The sequence below is a fragment of the Thrips palmi genome, unplaced genomic scaffold, assembly GCF_012932325.1.
Source record: "Thrips palmi isolate BJ-2018 unplaced genomic scaffold, TpBJ-2018v1 HiC_scaffold_3, whole genome shotgun sequence".
NCBI classification, from domain to species: Eukaryota; Metazoa; Arthropoda; class Insecta; order Thysanoptera; family Thripidae; genus Thrips; species Thrips palmi.
In genome coordinates, this window is record NW_023144630.1 from 7,827,045 (window position 1) to 7,845,341 (window position 18,297).

The 18,297-nt window shown below is 45.6% G+C and overlaps 2 protein-coding genes across 7 annotated transcripts in view; one reads left to right on the top strand and one right to left on the bottom strand.

Annotated features, from left to right (window-relative positions):
• Positions 1 to 15,482, bottom strand: LOC117648173. 6 transcript variants are annotated; one of them, XM_034390466.1, is made up of 11 exons: positions 13,517 to 13,537; positions 13,095 to 13,315; positions 10,085 to 10,177; positions 7,584 to 7,831; positions 6,247 to 6,409; positions 5,916 to 6,049; positions 5,252 to 5,416; positions 4,447 to 4,732; positions 1,896 to 2,216; positions 830 to 999; positions 1 to 533 (listed from the first exon to the last, which is right to left on the bottom strand). In XM_034390466.1, the coding sequence occupies exons 3-11, from the start codon at positions 10,104 to 10,106 to the stop codon at positions 330 to 332; spliced, it is 1,713 nt and encodes a 570-aa protein (XP_034246357.1). In that variant the 5' UTR covers positions 10,107 to 10,177; positions 13,095 to 13,315; positions 13,517 to 13,537; the 3' UTR covers positions 1 to 329. The 6 variants fall into 6 exon arrangements, with proteins under 6 accessions (XP_034246357.1, XP_034246362.1, XP_034246359.1 ...); XM_034390471.1 differs by lacking the exons at positions 13,095 to 13,315; positions 13,517 to 13,537 and adding an exon at positions 15,464 to 15,482; XM_034390468.1 differs by lacking the exons at positions 13,095 to 13,315; positions 13,517 to 13,537 and adding an exon at positions 12,971 to 13,086.
• The window catches only part of LOC117648190, a 17,740-nt gene continuing 14,907 nt past the window's right edge, over positions 15,465 to 18,297 (top strand). The window contains exons 1-2 of the mRNA XM_034390529.1: positions 15,465 to 15,598; positions 16,227 to 16,538. Of these exons, the coding sequence (XP_034246420.1) occupies positions 15,542 to 15,598; positions 16,227 to 16,538 (369 nt within the window). The 5' untranslated portion in view covers positions 15,465 to 15,541. The remainder of the gene's footprint in view (positions 15,599 to 16,226; positions 16,539 to 18,297) is intronic.

Consider the following 18,297-nt stretch of genomic DNA (forward strand, 5'->3'; position numbering starts at 1 on the left):
TTTGTTCCAATAATAGTCTCATTTAATTAAAGCTGAAAAAAATCCTACTATTACAAGTCTCTACAGGAACCGGTGGTTTAAATACAAAGCTGGGAGCGGTTTCTTCGCGAAGAGCTTGAAGTACCCTGAGACTCTAAATAATGAGTCTTATAAAGTCTTCTAAATAATGTAGAAGTAATCTAATGGTCTTTATCTCCTAGGTGAGTTACAATTGAATAAACATTGGCTTTACAATTCGCAGGAGAAAGTCTGCGATCGAACATCCCACAGAAACAAAACAAAGATTTGACCAACAAATTCATGTGCAGGTCACAGCTTTCCTAAACACTCTAGTCGCTGTCACTGCTGCTATCCAACATATCCTGAGATACCGTTCCGTCCACTAAGAAGTCCAAAGGGGATGCGCCATTCAATAAGCGAACGCACAGCGACTCGAAGAAGCGGAGTTTTTTCAGCCCCTCCGCGCCTTCCTTGTAGAAGTTCAACGCCAGCGCCAGCTCAGCGATGAAGGCTTGAGCTTCAACCAGCGGAGCCTGAAATCGAAACAACAAATCTTTGATGATTTACGAACTTTGAAATTGCAACGTGCCGTGCCAGCAGTCAACCGGTTGCGCCAGGTGTGGAGAGACATAAACCGCAGAGTGTAGTTTAGCTAAAATGCCCCAAATTTTCCTCATTGAAGACCGAACGTGGATTGCTCTCCGAACGAGGAATTCATCAGTGGGGTCACACGCTTGGTTCGAGTCCTGCATAGCGACTCTGGAGCTCAAAACGCGTCTAGAGTTTTGGCCGCCTCCACCGGTCTTCTGGCCCACTGTGGGACACTCACCCGGCACACGGCGAGCGGCTTGTCGTCCTTGTTGAGGTGAATGGCGCGCAGCAGCTGCAGCTGGGCCAGCGGGATCAGCACGTTGTTCCTGTGGCAGCTCAGGCCGGGCCGCAACACCTCCAGGGTCTTCAGCAGGACGCGCAGGGTGCGCTCCCAGCGACGCATCTCCTCTGCAAAGAGCACGGTTGCACACGTAATTTCTATGGACTCTTTGTCCATAACTGTGGCCATATTTGTACATAGGAAAGCTATGTCGAGGGGTGAATCACTGGTGTCCTCGTGAGTACAAAATGAGCCTGTACTTTAAACGCATAAAAATGTGAAATTTTTGAGTTTTGTAAGGTGTGCACACCCGTACTCATGTGTACACCAGAACGCGGAGTGATTCATCCCTCCAGTTATGTACACATGAATTAGGACAGTTTTATAAAAACTTAAGCACAAAACGGAAATATTGTCCCTAATATACGTAAACAGTTGTACATAGCTTTCGTTTGTACAAATTAAGCTACAATAGTGGACGTTCAAAGTACACAAACAGAGAATGTGAGCACTGTGACCAACGCCCAGTGGGGCAGAAGACTGGCAAGTGGTGCGGTCAGGACCACGTTTGGTTTTTCAGTGCAGCACTGTGAGCAAACAGTACGGAAAAAGTGCGGAACATGTCTGGTCAATGATTTGCCTGGAACGCCCGTACTTGCCAACTACGGAACGTTCCGTACCTTTTTTCCGTACCCATTTACATGGGTACATATGGAGTAGGTACGGAACGTACTATATTTTTCACACTAAATTCTTATGGACTTTTTAAATGCATAAGGACGCATTTTTTATGCATAGTTATGCATGCGCAGAAACGTCCTTAAGGTATGTAAAAAATTATGCATCACTGTGTTCTTTTTATGCGTCTTCCTGCATAAAATGTACACAGTGATGCATAATATTATGCATAACATATGGACGTTTCTGCGCATGCATAACTATGCATAAAAAAGTCCATAAGAATTTAGTGTGTTCTGTACCGTTTCCGTACGAAAGTAAGGAATATTTTACAGTGGGTGCGTACCTTGCGTGTGCTCGCGGCCCATGTTGCACAGCACGGCGGCCATGGCGGTGGCGAGGCGCCTGGAGGCCTTGAGGGCCAGCAGGTGCGTGGGGTGCAGGGGGCCCTTGGGACGCAGGTGCTTGCGGAGGAACGCTTCCCAGGGTGCGGGGCCGCGCGAGGGCGGCGCGCAGCGCTCCAGCTTGGCCAGCTCCACCTCCACTGTCAGGGACGCCGACGCCATGTCCGACGCGGAGGACTCGCGGCCGCAGCCGTTGCAGCGGCCGCCCCGCTCGCTGGGGCCGTAGGGGGCGTCGGCGGGCACCGGCAGCGGCACCACCAGGCCTGCGGACAGTGAAGCACACTGTGAGAAAAAAGTACGGAAAAAGTACGGAACATGTCTGGTCAATAATTTGCCTGGAACGTCCGTACTTGCCAACTACGGAACGTTCCGTACCTTTTTTCCGTACCCATTTACATGGGTTCATATGGAGCAAGTACGGAACGTTCCGTACTTTTCTCCGTACCTCCGTACTATATTTTTCAGTACCATTTCCGTACAAAAGTACGGAATTTTTTACAGTGCAAGCATGCACTGTAATTTGGATGGAAAGACTTCGCGCCAAAATATGGCGAGACATTTAAGTCCTCACCAAGTTTTGGTCAGACCTGAAAGTCTCGCCAAAATTTGGTCAGACAAAAAAGCGAGGCGGGGCAACCACTCTAGAAATCTGGCGCCCCCTTAGCGCTAGAAATCTCTGGGAAATCTGAAATCTTGAACCCCAAAAGGCCAAAAACAAGCTAATTTTGGGCGGAATAACGGTTAAAATCTTGCAAAATCCGACGAAATCTTTAGCCTTAAGAAATCTTGTGTCCCCAAACATCCAAAGTGGTTGCCCCCTCGCAAAAAAGTCTCGCCACAAAACGGTCAGACACAAAAGTCTCGCCACAAAACGGCGAGACCATCTGAACACGGCGTTTAGGCCGCAACCGTCCGGCGCATAAGGGCCTTTAGGTGGCGGCCAGCAGACAACTGCTACATTTTGAGAAAAATTTCACAAAATTTAAATGAATTTCTGTGAGTTTTCAGTTTTAGGAGAATTTTGGTGTGCCAATTTGGCTGGAGCCATTTACCGTGACTCGAGCCGCGTTCAAAACTCCAGAGTCGCGTAACAGGAGTCGAACGAAACGCGTAACCCCACCAATGGATCGCGAAAGGATCAGTAGTCAAACTGTATTTGAAACTGCAGTGGCTCATCTGCAGTTCCTTTTTGCAGTTCTTTACTGCCCTTAAATTGCATTTAAAGTGCCATCAGTTCTGTATAGCTGGCTGCAGTCAATTATGTGCTTTAAAGTGGACAGAAACTGTCCTCCAACTGCATTTTTGTTGCCAGATCCAACTGCAGTGTGCTTTGGCAGTCCAGAATGTAGTTCAAACCACAGTCAAAGTTCAACTTATTTCCAAATCCAAATGCCGTGACAAATATACTTCTAATTTGCTCTTTGCTTACACATGGAGAGTAAAGAAAAGTGTATGACATATGCAGTCCCGGGGTCAATTGGGAATGCAGTCAAAAACTACAATTAAAGTTCATTACTATAGAAGTCAAAGAGTACTTCCAACTTCACCCTGAATGCCCTTTCGCGTCACGGCCTTGGAATGATTCTAATGTTCTAAATTTCACCGAGTGAAGCTCCGCGCTGCTTCCAGATCAGCTTGTCTCGGCAAATGACGGGAAAATTCCTCGTGGAGTGGAGCGCGCCGAGCGCGGAGTGGCGGGAATCCCTCGTCTACCTGAGCGCGCGGGCATGCCCAGTGGCATCGCCCGCGCTGGCGCCAGACCCTCACACGTCTCCGTAGCGCAGTTGGCAGCGTTGCGGTCTGACAACCCTGTGTCCCGGGTTCGACTACTGACTGACAAGCTTCAACAACAACTCAAAAAAAAAAAAAAAAAAAAAAAAACGAGAGGGAGGGAGGGAGTGAGGGAGGTAACATAAGGCTGGAAATAAAAAATTTTGAATTTTTATGGCAAAGCCGAATTTTTGTCAAAACTGTTGTGAACTGTCCGCCAAACTGCAGTTGAAACTGAAAAGGTCCTAAAAAACTACTAGTTTTTCGACAGTTAGAGCACAGTTCAAGTACAGTTAAGTGTACTTAAACTGTATTTTAACCGCACTCGAACTGCAGCCGGTCATCTGCAGTTAGACTGTACCCGATGCATACTTCATTCAACACACAAAAAAGCACATTTGTGAACACTTTTAGAACAATTGAGCCACACTACAACTACCCTCCTTATTCACTTTAAAGCATAGTGTGACATCAGTTCCTGGGTACAATTCGGACTGCAGATTCTCCCGCGCGGCCGGTCACACGTTCTGTTCGAGTCCCATTTCGCGACTCTCGAGCTCAAAACGCGTCTGGGGTTTCGACCGCCTCCACACGGTAAAAAACGGTACCTGGTTTTCCCAGGACGCCTATGGCGGGGACATAGGCGATTTCCAGGCAGTTCCTGGGTAAACCAGGAACCGTTTTTACCGTGCACCGGTCTTCTGGCCCACTGTGTGCACCCACCCTGGCAGTGCATGCAGGCCAGCGAGTCCAGGTGCGTGCCCAGGCGGGTGGGGTCGACGCACGCGCCGCACGAGCAGGCCAGCTGGAGGTGGTCGGCCGCCAGGCGGCGCTCCGCGGCACACTGCAGGGGGTCGTCGCGATGGTCCGTCGAGAGGCGTTCGCCGCGACGCACGGCGCGCGTGGTGAGCAGGGCCTGCTCCATGCAGCAGGAGTCCATGCCCACGCAGAACAGGCTCGGCTGGCACGACTGCTCAGTGCGCGCCCTGCTCACGTACAGTGCCCGTATCTGCAACCACATAGGAGCCCAGAGCAATAAGATCGGAAATTTCTGAGCCAGACAGCCGGTGGAGCACAGTGGGCCAGAAGACCGGTGGAGGCGGGCAAAACTCTACACGCGTTTTGAGCTCCAGAGTCGCTTTAAGGGACTTGAATCGAACGTGTGACCCCACCAATGGATTCCTCGTCCGAAGAGCAATCCATTGAGCAATCCATTGATGGGGTCACACGTTCGGTTCGAGTCCTATTTACGACTCTGGAGCTCAAAACGCGTCTAGAGTTTTGGCCGCCTCCACCGATCTTCTGGCCCACTGTGTGGAGGCGGTCGAAACCCCTGTTGCGCTTAGAGCTCCAGCGTCGCTAAATAGGACTGGAGCCAACCATGTGACCCCACCAATGGATTGCTCTCGGAGCGAGGAATCCATAGGTGGGGTCACAAGTTCGATTCGAGTCCCATTTATCTGGAGCTCAAAACGCGTCTGGGAATTTGGCCGCCTCCACCGGTCTTCTGGCCCACTGTGCTTCTCACCCCCCTGGTGCCGTCCTTCCTCAGAGCCCAGTACTCCGTGTCGCAGGCGATGCTGCAGCCCGCCACCAGCTGGAACGCCCGACGCAGCTTGTCCTCGGGCAACCACGACATCCCGGCCTGATTCAGCAGCCAGTCCTTAGCGTGTGCCCAGTACCCAGCCAGCGGCTGCAACCAAAGACAAACCCAACATGGATAAGAGATTTAAAGAAAAAGATCAAAAACTTTTTTGTTTACTTTACCAGAGTGGAGGACGTGACAAGGGGCCAGGCAGAGCCGGCAGAAAACGCAAGCCGGGGTGATAAATGAGAATTTCGGGGTAATTAGAAGGTATGGATTCTTAACTTATCTCAAATCAGACCTTAACGTTACCTTAATTGTCAAAATTATAACTCGCAAGTTTTAATGCTTTTTTTTCAAAGTACAAGTTTCTAGAATTCGAATGTGTTGCCTTTTAACAATCAATATAACTTATTAATAGTGTTGCCTTAGGGTAACTACGTTATTTAACCAGTGATTGTGTTATAAAAGGTTAAATGACATCAAATTCGCTGTACAGAGCACAGCGATGAAACTGTGCTCCGAGGTGCCATTAAACACTGTACTTCCTACAGAAGGCAAAATATTAAAAGGCTGAAGCCGAAATTTCTTTTTGACAGTGACCTACCTCCAGAGCCGTCAAGTCGCGGTTCAAGGTCCTCACAAGGCTGTCTTCCACGGCGGGCTTCTTGAGCGCCCACAGATAAGTTCGCAAAACCGCGAGACCGTTCCACACAGGCGCACCGAGCCACTCCAGATCATCTAAACAGATGCATATTGCAAACAAACAGATGTATGTTGTAAACAAATAGATGCATAATGTAAACAAAATGCAAATTGTAAATAAACAGATGCAAATTGTACACAAATAGATACATAACGTCAACGAACAGATGCATTTTGGAAACGAATGCATAGTGACGACTCAAATTTTCACAGTGTCCAAGTGTGTAACTCACCCCTAGCCACTTTGAAGTTGGCTCGTTGCAGCTCGCCGCACTCGGCATTGTGCTCGTCGTCGTGGTCGCAGTCGGGGCGGCACCGCGGCAGTCCGCAGCCCGCGCACTGCGGAGTGCAGTCGCCGGCAGGGCCCATCTCGCCGCAGCAGCCAACGCACAGCATCTGCGGACAAACATCACCTTAAAAAGGAAAAAGAAGACGACTACGAAGAAAATTAAAGCATGCCTTCAATCACAGTAAAAAAAAAAATCCGTACTTTTGAACGGAAAATGTACAGATGGAAATGGTGCGGAAGTACGGAACGTACAAACGTAACGTTCACTCTTAAGAGAAAAAAAGGACTACGAAGAAAATTAAAGCATGCCTTCAATCAGTGTAAAAAATTCCGTACTTTTGAACGGAAAATGTACAGATGGAAATGGTACGGAAGTACGGAAAAGGGTACGAACCGTCCGAGCTAGTCCCATAAGACTTCATGTAATCGGGTACAGAAAAAACACTCTCAGACTGTTATTGACTTTTTGTCCTTTGTTAGCCTAGAGAGTTTTTGGCACCGTTCGTTATATTGAGTCAAAGTCAGTTTGCTATTGACAAAGAGTCAATACGCAATTGACTTAAAAAATAGTCAATTGATGACACTTTAGTCTTTATGGTGAACAATATTGTACATGGTTACAAACGAAATACTACTTATAACTGCGGCTTAAAAAACTAAGTAAGCAAATGAGAAAAAGTAAATAATCGGAAGGAAAAGGTCAGTACGAGTCTGAGAGTGTATGAGAGTGCAGTGCACCCAAACGTGTACTATGTACACAGTATATTGAGTAACATGCGAGGGGGCCACCACTCTCATTCCAGGCGTACACAAGATTGTGGGAATAAGGGAAATTTCCCAGAAATTTTAAAAAGTTGGTTCAAAACAATTGAAAAATGGGTCAAAAACGTTTGAAAATGGCTTAAAAACGTTGAAAAATGCGAAATGACAGAATTTTGTCGAAGATTACGTGATTACGGCATGGACTACCGGAGATTACCAGCCAATTAGTACACAGGATTACGGGGGTGGTGCACTGTCGGAAAAAAATACAGTAAATCCTGTAGTGGTTAGTACAGCTGTCACTGTAGTTCAGAGTACAGGATTTACTGTACTTTGTACGGGATTTACTGTACCACAGGAGTGGAGTACGGAATATCCTGTACCAGGTACAGTAAATACTGTAGCCAGGCACAGTAAGTCCTGTGTTCTGACCTACAGTAAATCCTGGCAAAAAAAATTAACGGGATTCACTGTGGTTTTTTTGCACAGTGTGGCCCCCTCGGTAACTCGGGTACTCACAAATCCTTGCTTGACGGATTGCGCCGGGGAGATGACGGCGGGCACCTCCCTGACGATGCGGGTGCCGGCAGGGAGGTCGCGGGTCGCCTCCAGGAAGCCGTCGACGACGGCCACGGCGCCGCAGCTCAGTTTGTGGCGCGGCCAGTCCTTGCGCTGGTGCTCCGGGCCGCAGTAGAAGTCCAGCTGGCAGCGCTTGCAGCCCAGCGCGTCCGGCTTGCCGCACACGGAGCAGTGCCACCGCAAGAAACCTGGAACGAGAGCAGACAACTTGAATTTGGGTGTACATTTTCCTTGAAATAACGTGAAATAACGGTGAAATAACGGTGAAATAACGTGAAATAATGGTGAAATAACGTTGAAATTACGGTGAAATAACGGTGAAGTATCGTGAAATAACGCGAAATAACGTGAAATAATGCGAAATAACGTTGAAATACCCAAGAAATAACGTTGAAATACCCAAAAAATAACGTTGAAATATGATCTATGAAACGTGAAACAACGGTGTACAAATTTTGACGAAGTTGTTTGCCCCTCGACCTGGAATGACGGCGCAAACACTGAGAGCACTTTGACGCGTCCTAATAGAATAATCGCAAGTGTAAGAGCAGATCCAAGACAACTGACAAAGCAGATCCAAGACAACCCTAAAGGTCAGTGCAGATTTAGAACTATCCTACGTACGTACCTGCAGAGGTGCCTGAAAGTGTTAGGATTGTCTTAGATCTACTCCAGCGGTTAGGGTTACTCTATAAGGACGCGTCTTTGTTGTCACTTTATGACAAAAACGTGGATGATATTTTCATCACTTTCAAATGATGACAGTCCCATCACAAATTGATGACCTTTTCATCAAAGCTCCTATACTTAAGTGTTGCATGGGCGTGACAACAATGTCATCAATAGACACTTCCACTGCAAAAAAAATTCTGAAATTTAAGACATGAAAATGTCTTAAATTTAATAACATTTTGAAATGATATGAAAACTCAGAAAAGTTTGTGAAAAGTGCTATACTTTATTACATTTACCAAAACTAAAATGAAAAGTAATAAATAGTTGGTAAATTTTAAAACCACTTTTAAAACTTAGGAACAGGGTTGTCAAAATTAAGATTGCCTGCCAAAAGTAAAAATTGGTTTCTTAAAATCCTCATGACTGATGACTTTTCATAACCAGATTTCTGAAACTAAATGATTGAAGTTAAAGTTGAACGCTTCAGTGATAGCTGTAACATTCAACGTAAACCGAAGGTTTAGTTTGATTACTTCACGCAAACTGTCGACAAGCCACTTCTCACACGGTATGGCCCACAGTCAGCCGCTGGGTTCAAGGTCAGGTTTCACAGACCTGCCGCTAGGTGGCGCTTAGAGCGCCGTGTCCGTTCCCGAATAAGTATTTCCTATTTGTATTTCTAAAAGAACTTCTTTTGCCAAATGATACCATCTATTGCCTTAGTAAATGTCTTCTCTAGCCGCTAGCTGAAATTTTTTAACAAAATATTCCACTGGAGTTGAGTAAAACGCATAACCATGTTGCCACTCGCTGGCGTCTGCTGTCGGCCATTAGGTTAGGTCCAGGCACCTCCTCCGCTGAGGCACAGTCGGAAGATGGAAGACATACAATTCTATGGCCGTCGTGCTCCGACTATTTTTTGACAACCGACACTGCTATGTGACACGAAGTGAGATGCACTTCAGAATTCTGACATCCACACTCGAAATCGGACGTCAATATAGACGTTCTTTTCTCCCACTTTAGTCAAATGTTTATGAATTTTAATAAACCATGATCTATGAATTTTAAAAACTTGGTCATTAGTTTTAAGAGGAGAAAGTTTCTTACTTTTAATAGCAAAAAATCTTTGTAAACTGCTTCACAAACTAGTTTCTTAAAATTAAGATGGATTTTTTTTGCAGTGCGATCCATCAGAACGCCCAAAGAAGAACAAGAGGAATAAATTGTACCGGAACCAGTTCCCATAATCGTCTTATTTAAAGGTTTGGGTGGTATAAAATCATGAAACTCGTCTTTGACTTCTAACAATTTTTAGAACCCAACTAAACCCATAATATGAAAAAATTAGCGACTTTTATGGACTGTTTCCGGCTTTTGTTATTCTTCTTTTTCTCCACTCGGCGCTGGTGGAAGTGTCTCATGCTTTGATGACATTGTTGTAAGGAAAATTAGCCTTGAAAATGTCATCAAGTGACGAGTTAAGTTTTCAGTGTTGCCTTGAAGCGTTGTACGCTTCAAGAAGGGCGTACAGTCTTGAAAAGTAATTGTACGCTTGAAAGCGTGGAACTACGCTTTACTTTCACCAGTGTATACTCAGGGCGATTCCTGATATTTTCACAAGATTCCTTGTTTTTCACAACGATTCCTTGTTTTTCACAACGATTTTCAGTAAATTTAAGAAGGGCCTTCGTCTTCAATGATAAAAATCTCAATACGAGGCCCACAGTGTACGAGCTGCTTGGAGGAAAAAAGTTAATACTTACGTGAATCCTGGTTAGATGCCATTGCCAAAGACAGAACGTCAGGACTAAACGTAGACAGCAGAATAGGCGGTCAGATTCTCAGCATTGGGCGCACTGAAAGAGGAAAAGAACAAGACTCCAACTCAAGAAACAGATACTTCAGGGATTTGGGGAGCCTGCAGAGAGCTTCCTTGGAGCCTGCGAAGGATTCATTTCTACTGCACATAAAACCGTTCTTATTACAAACAAAATAGTTTGTTGAACAAACAAAGTCGTTTGCGTAATATGGGGATATTACACGTGTGTTACGGCACTGAAATGCCAAAATTTGGCACATTTCACCAAACACGGTAGTACGTTCACTTGACTTCACTGTGGGAAAAAATCACAGTAAATCCTGTAGTGATTAGTACAGCTGTCACTGTAGTTCAGAGTACAGGATTTACTGTGCTTTTTTACGGGATCTACTGTACTTTGTACGGGACTTACTGTACCACAGGAGTGGAGTACTGAATATCCTGTACCAGGTACAGTAAATACTGTAGACAGGCACAGAAAATCCTGTGTTCTGAACTACAGTAAATCCCGGCAAGGGGTCGTCCACATATTACGTAATCACCTAAGGGGGAGGGGGAGGTATAGCTGAGGCTTACGCTTGATTACAGAGGGGAGAGGGGGGTGACCGTTTTGATTACGTAATCATTTTTTAGCCACTTTATGCAATTTCGTTGATCTAAACATATACGGAAATACTGCAGTACACCGACACCAATCGCACTTTCCCATCCTCCAATAGACACATTGACGATTATGCGCATTTATCATTTCGCTAAGAAGCTCTTTTGTCTTGTTTTAGGAGTTTCATAAAAAGAATGAAAATCTTCTCATTAATGTGAACAATCGTCAATACTGTAAAAGCGAATAAAATGGAAAACCCCTAATATTCTTTTCAGTGATCGTTTGCAGACAAGATACACACAAGTTCGGTTGCCGGCAAAGAAGGTTTTACTAGGTCACCGCTCGGCAGCATCATCGATCACACTGTCAGAAAACTCCGTAAAAATACGGAAATTTAACGGAGATTGTCCATTTTTTTTAACGGAGATCTCCGTTTTTTTGAATTATGGATTTTCTCCGTAAAAGTATGGAAGTTACGTATATAAATGAAATAGAAGCCTTACTTATCAAAAAGAACAGACTAATTCACGTTATCGATGGGTTGGGTGACCAACTGATTAGGTGTTCCAAGAGTACGCCTTCCCTAAAGCGACCTCGCCTTTGGGTTTCCGTCCATTCATCCGATCCTAATAGCATGTGGTCAAGTGGATCTTCAAACAGTTTTGGAGAATATCACTTTCGTCTAAAAGGACACTGTTTGCATTAACATCGAAGGTGGAAGGAGGGATGTAAATCGTTAAAATGCGTTTATTTCTGCAAAAATGCGGTTCATCTCCGTAAAAATACGGAAAATCTCCGTAAAAATGCGGAAAATCTCCGTAAAAATATGGAAAATTTACGGAGCCTCCATTCCCAAAATTAGAGTAACTTTCTCCGTAAATTTACGGACTTTTTTTCTGACAGTGCATGGGAAATAATTTCAGGACTGGTCGTCCTCACTACTGCATGGTAAAAACGGTTTCTGGATTGCCCAGGAACTCCCTGGAAATCGATTAAGTCTCGCCCATAGGCTTAAATTATTACTTTTTTTGTCACTCGTACCGTGTTTGGGAACATATATAACCGCTAGATCTGGTCCTCTCATTTAAAAAAAAAATTGTGGATTACGTAATCTTCCGTTGGGGGGGGAGGGGGTCGGACCGTTGATTACGTTTGATTACAATGGGGAGGGGGAGGTCAAAAATCCAAAAATCGTGATTACGTAATATGTGGACGACCCCCAAACAAATTAACGGGATTCACTGTGGTTTTTTCGCACAGTGTTGGGCGTGATACACGGATTCAGTCAGGGTATTACGCAAGAGTTTACCCCTACGGGATTTTAAGTGTGCGGATGTGACTGCGAGCCGCACAACCCTTAAAAATCCGACGCTGTGAGGAAAAGCTGCTTATAGACTAATAACAGGGTACTCCAATGAATCTTGAAACGGAAGAACAAGAAAAAAAGTGAGCCCTAAAAAGAGCTTCTGCGCATGCGCACCGTGTGGCGGGGAAACGTTTACGCATGCGCTGAAGCTGTTTTTGGCCCGTCCCGTTTATTTTTTGTAAAAAAATGACGGAGGGACGGGCATATAGTATGATGCATGCTGTGCGTCCGTTCGTTCGTCCGTTCGTCCGTTCGTTCGTCCGAGGACTTCCCGTGGTCCGATCTTGACCAAATTTGGTATGCAGCCTCCTTGGGTGACCCTAAGAACCGCCCGGTGGCAGCAAATCCGATCCGAGCCCCGGGGGCGCTGCTGCAGGTGCATCATGGTCTACATGGGGTCGAGGAGGATCTCGGCAACGGATACAGCTAGCAGGGCATTTAGGGGTATTTTCGGAATCGGTGCGACGAGAAAAAACCAATGGTGCCACTTTCGAACGAATCGGAGAAGTTCGGACCCGGGTTCAAATCCCAGTGGGGTATATTTTAAACTTTCTTTTCATTCGAGTTTCTGCATTGTTCCTTATGTTTTTGAGGGCGCTGATGACGAAAATAACATCTATTTTGACCCTAGACCCTGGTTTAAAGTCGTCAGGGTTAAACAAAGGCGAAATTCACACATTTGTTAATGTACGGGACGGGCCAAAGTTGCCGATGTATATCGCTACTTTTCCTGTTATTAATGCTTACTTTTGTTCTTGTCCTTCCGCTTCAAGATTCATTGGAGTACCCTATTCGGAACAAGAATTCGTAGCACTCGGCAAAAAACTGTTCGTGGTTTCCCCACACTCGCTCATTCCACTCACTTTACTTTCGGTACAAGATCGACGAAATTAAGTTCTCTATGCGCAGAAGTGTGTTCAGTTCTTATTTTTGTTCTTTGAATTCCGGTTTAGGGATTCGTGAAAATACCCAATACTTTCTTATTACCGATGCTCAACGCGGGAACTCTGGACGGTTATTCGGCGATCCGTGGATCGAGCGCAGCGGTATGCGTGCGTGGCAACCCCGCGCAGATCAACAATCGAAACTATCCGCCGCTGGTTGTCAAGCGCGGCAGTCGGCAGACACAGTCCACTGCAGTCGCTTGTCGCTCCTCAAGCAACGCCGCGCGGCGTTGCTGCCGTGCTCAGCAGGGGATCAGGAGTACACTGGTAAAACTAAGGCGTACTATTACGCCCTTCGTGAAGCGTACAGCCAGTACGCCCTTCTTCAAGCGTACAAGGGTCCATGCACTCCTTTCTTCCTATCTAAATGCATGGGGGAATTGCCTTGAAGCGTAGTTGTACGCTTGAATGCAGCGTACAACTACGCTTTAGTTTTACCAGTGTACAAACCCCGAACCGAGTTACCTACTGCTTAGACTGTAAAGGAACTCGCTTTGGCGAGGGCGCGAAAACTTTTGAAGAAGATCGCGCCTACGTACACTCTCATGGTACACGTTCCTGGAATTCCAGGAGCGACATCACGTTGAAACGAATGTACCAAAACGTCGCGTTCCTTTGAGCAATGTGCCCACATTCCTTTGAATGTAAATCATGCCATAAATGAGCTTATTCTACAATAGGATGAGAGGGTGTTTTTATTAGCCGACTGCCCAAGAAGTGCCGGTCGGAGGGTCCAACACTTTTGGAGCTTGACTCCTGCAAACAGACGCTTCACGAAGGGCGTAATAGTACGCCTTAGTTTTACCAGTGAAAAGGTCAAAAGGTTTACAAAATAAATGACGACCAAAATCGAACGACGAGAAAAAAAAAGAAGAAAAAAGCAAACCTACCAAAACCCGTGCGACGCTTTTCGATGAAAATCAAATCTCAATCGTCTCTGTTTTCACTCTTTTGGGGTCGTCCACATATTACGTAATCACGATTTTTGGATTTTTGACCTCCCCCTCCCCATTGTAATCAAACGTAATCAACGGTCCGACCCCCTCCCCCCCAACGGAAGATTACGTAATCCACAATTTTTTTTTTAAATGAGAGGACCAGATCTAGCGGTTATATATGTTCCCAAACACGGTACGAGTGACAAAAAAAGTAATAATTTAAGCCTATGGGCGAGACTTAATCGATTTCCAGGGAGTTCCTGGGCAATCCAGAAACCGTTTTTACCATGCAGTAGTGAGGACGACCAGTCCTGAAATTATTTCCCATGCACTGTCAGAAAAAAAGTCCGTAAATTTACGGAGAAAGTTACTCTAATTTTGGGAATGGAGGCTCCGTAAATTTTCCATATTTTTACGGAGATTTTCCGCATTTTTACGGAGATTTTCCGTATTTTTACGGAGATGAACCGCATTTTTGCAGAAATAAACGCATTTTAACGATTTACATCCCTCCTTCCACCTTCGATGTTAATGCAAACAGTGTCCTTTTAGACGAAAGTGATATTCTCCAAAACTGTTTGAAGATCCACTTGACCACATGCTATTAGGATCGGATGAATGGACGGAAACCCAAAGGCGAGGTCGCTTTAGGGAAGGCGTACTCTTGGAACACCTAATCAGTTGGTCACCCAACCCATCGATAACGTGAATTAGTCTGTTCTTTTTGATAAGTAAGGCTTCTATTTCATTTATATACGTAACTTCCATACTTTTACGGAGAAAATCCATAATTCAAAAAAACGGAGATCTCCGTTAAAAAAAATGGACAATCTCCGTTAAATTTCCGTATTTTTACGGAGTTTTCTGACAGTGTGATCGATGATGCTGCCGAGCGGTGACCTAGTAAAACCTTCTTTGCCGGCAACCGAACTTGTGTGTATCTTGTCTGCAAACGATCACTGAAAAGAATATTAGGGGTTTTCCATTTTATTCGCTTTTACAGTATTGACGATTGTTCACATTAATGAGAAGATTTTCATTCTTTTTATGAAACTCCTAAAACAAGACAAAAGAGCTTCTTAGCGAAATGATAAATGCGCATAATCGTCAATGTGTCTATTGGAGGATGGGAAAGTGCGATTGGTGTCGGTGTACTGCAGTATTTCCGTATATGTTTAGATCAACGAAATTGCATAAAGTGGCTAAAAAATGATTACGTAATCAAAACGGTCACCCCCCTCTCCCCTCTGTAATCAAGCGTAAGCCTCAGCTATACCTCCCCCTCCCCCTTAGGTGATTACGTAATATGTGGACGACCCCTTTCTTTGCTGAGTGTGTACGTCTGAAAATTGAACGGCATAATATACGATTCACAAAAACGTGCAAAGTCAACAAATTGCAGTCCTACTGAGAAAGCTACTTCGTGCACATGAAGCGAGTGGGTAGTGGACAGGTGCACGGCTTGAGTGCTCACCACATATTTGCTCGCTCGCCATGACGAGAGTGCCACAAGTCTCCATACCCAAAGGAACGCATTACAGAACTTTCCGCGATGTGGTCTCTGACAGTCCTCCTTGTTGCCAGCCTCGTTGGCTCTGCTCCGGGTGAGGTATGTTCAGCGGACTTCCACATATTTACACTGCCCTTCGAAGTGTGGTACAGTCTACAGACAGATAATGTGTGGTAGGCGCAAAACTGTGGTTACCCAAATTTATCACACGTGGCAATGCGGTCAATACCCCTTCACATCAGTGGCCAAACGGCCAAACTCGAGACGAGATTGGAGCTTCAGAAACGCTAAATGCGACTCGAACCAAACGTTTGACCCACCAATGGATTCCTCTCCGAACTAGGAACCCATTGGTATGGGGTCACACTGTGGCTCGATTCCTGTTCAGAGGCTATTGAGCTCAAAATGCGCCTCAAGTTTCGGCTGCCTGAGCCGGTCTTCTGTCAGACGCGGATCCAGAAACGGGTTGAGGGGGGGCGCCATGTCGTTAAAGTTGCCTACCTATAGGGGCAAGGTCCAAATTTTGCCTAACTTTCAGCCCTCCCCCCCTTCCCTCTGAATCCAAGCGCAGGGAATAGGGAGGCATTGCACTTCATGTGCAATGCTTTTGCATTGCACCAATTGACGCTATACTCATAGCGTTTGGATTCTCAGTGCGCCCTTTCCCCCCTGAATCCGCGCCTGTCTTCTGGCTCTCGCTCTCTGAGCTGGGATGTTCCGCTTGCAGGAGCAGTCCCTCCAAGCATCCGCGGCCGCCGTAGAGAAGGTCGGGCAGGCCCTCCCTGGCGTCCTGCGGCAGCAGTGGACGGATCTGAGCACTGAGCTCCACGCCAGCTTCGAGGCTGCAGTCAAACGCGAAGCGGCCGCGTACTCCGAGGCCGCCTCCAAGAAGGCCGTGAATGACGCCATCGCGCTGCTGCGGAAGCTCGTCGCGACGCGGTTCGACGCCGACGACGCCTTCAAGAAGTCCGAGACGGCCGAAGTCGCCGGACTCGTCGCGAAGTATTCGAGCCTCATCAACGAGAGGCTCAAGCCCGCGGTGAGCATTAATTACCACAAGAAAGGATTTTTTTTATTCGTGAAGCGAATATATGTTTCATGGTTGCACACTTTATGATTGCACACCAAAGGAAAAATCCTTTGAAGCCTACGAAGAACTTGTTCGCAGCCTGCGAAGGACTTTTCCTTTGTTTTACTAACAAAATCGTTCGTATTGCAAACGTTTTCCTTCGTAGGCTGCGAAGACTTCGTTTTCTTTGTATTACAACGAGCAGTTCTTTGTAGGAATTTATATGTGTGTCTTTGAATGTTTCCTACACTGCACTCTGAAAACCGTAAACTACTAGGCCTTACAAGCAGAAGAAGCTTGGTAGCAGTTGCTTCCCGTATGGCCCGAGACGACGTAAGTCAGGCGTTATTTTGTCGTTTCGGTATGACAAATATACGGTCAACCAACGGCTTAGAAACGATCAGGCCACGAGAAAAGAACGACAAAATCACGACTAACGCATCGTTCGTAATTTTGTCGTTTTCGCACGATTCGGCTGTCATTAAAACGGCACTTTTTATGCCAAAGAAACGACAAAATTATTGCCTGGCCTCAGGGCCCTCCCCAGCGGTGCAACGCTACAGTTCTCATACCTAGAAGACGTGCCCAAAGGGACGCGATGGGTATGCCTCCAAGCCCCAACCAGACCCCCCACCCTCTCCGAACCTAGCGCGAACCGCGCATGCGCACACCGCGTGGCGCGCAGCCCCATCCCTGTTCAATTTTCTTTGCTCTGTTTCTATTTTCTGAGAGGGTGAAGCGGGAAAATTATTTGTATATAAGTAACTGCAGTAAACTTCAGTATTTATTTTTAGTTTTCTATCCCTTTTTTTCATAAACCAAAATACATTTATAAATATATTTATAGATATAATATATGAGAACAGCAACAACTTAACAGATACCATCACAGAGAAATGCTTAAATAAACAAAAATAAACTATAAATTTTCTAACAAACATAGAAAAGAAAATATTTATATCACGATTTATACTTCAGAAATTACCATTGTGAAAAAGAAAGAACTGTGGAGGATGAATGGGAATTGGTGGGTCGTGAGTATTGATGATCTGGTGTAACTGGCTTTAATTGTACAAAATATGGTGAGTGAGGAGTAGTGTTGGAGCGGGATGAGCCTGGTAGTGGTGAGGATGTGGATGCAATAAAATTTTGAGATGTGGGTGTGGGATTAGAAATTTGAGATGTGGGTGTAGAATTAGGAGATGTTGGTGTAGAAAGTTGAGATGTTGAATGACGTGTAGTAACTGGAGTTGAGGGTTCAGATCGAGGGGCTGATGTGGAAGAAACAATCCTCCTCTTCTTCTGCTTCGCATTGCTTAAGATATTGGCCAGTTTACTTGATGCTTTAAAATTCATGTTGTTCCTATCACCGCCTCGTGCCATGAAAACTTGTGTTGTGTACACTGCAAAAAAAGAAGCATTAATGAAGCACTGCTCGTGTGTAAAATTGATCAACAAACTTTTCACAGAGTACTTACGTAGCAGGGTCTCTGTAATTTCCTTTGGCACTGCCACGCAGTTCCTCTTTCCAGTCACAGAAACTCCATCGACACCCTTGAGAGGCTCCAGGGCCAAATTGAGCAGAGCTTGATAATGCTTGGAGGGCTCATCTCCCATGTCTTGGCGCAATACTGCCACTTTTCCACTGTCCAGAAATATTCCTCTGTCTTTCAGAATTTCTACCTGCAACAAAAACATAGGTATAAAGGTTTTTTGTCATTCAAATTAA

What these genes read in the sequence shown, in the direction of transcription:
- LOC117648173 (XM_034390471.1), bottom strand. Translation starts at nt 10,106, where the DNA reads ATGGCATCTAACCAGGATTCAC. An exon ending in GGCATCTAACCAGGATTCAC is followed by an intron (nt 7,832 to 10,084) that starts GTAAGTATTAAC and finishes CTCTCGTTCCAG; the next exon opens with GTTTCTTGCGGTGGCACTGC. An exon ending in GGGCCGCGAGCACACGCAAG is followed by an intron (nt 1,000 to 1,895) that starts GTACGCACCCAC and finishes TGCTCTTTGCAG; the next exon opens with AGGAGATGCGTCGCTGGGAG.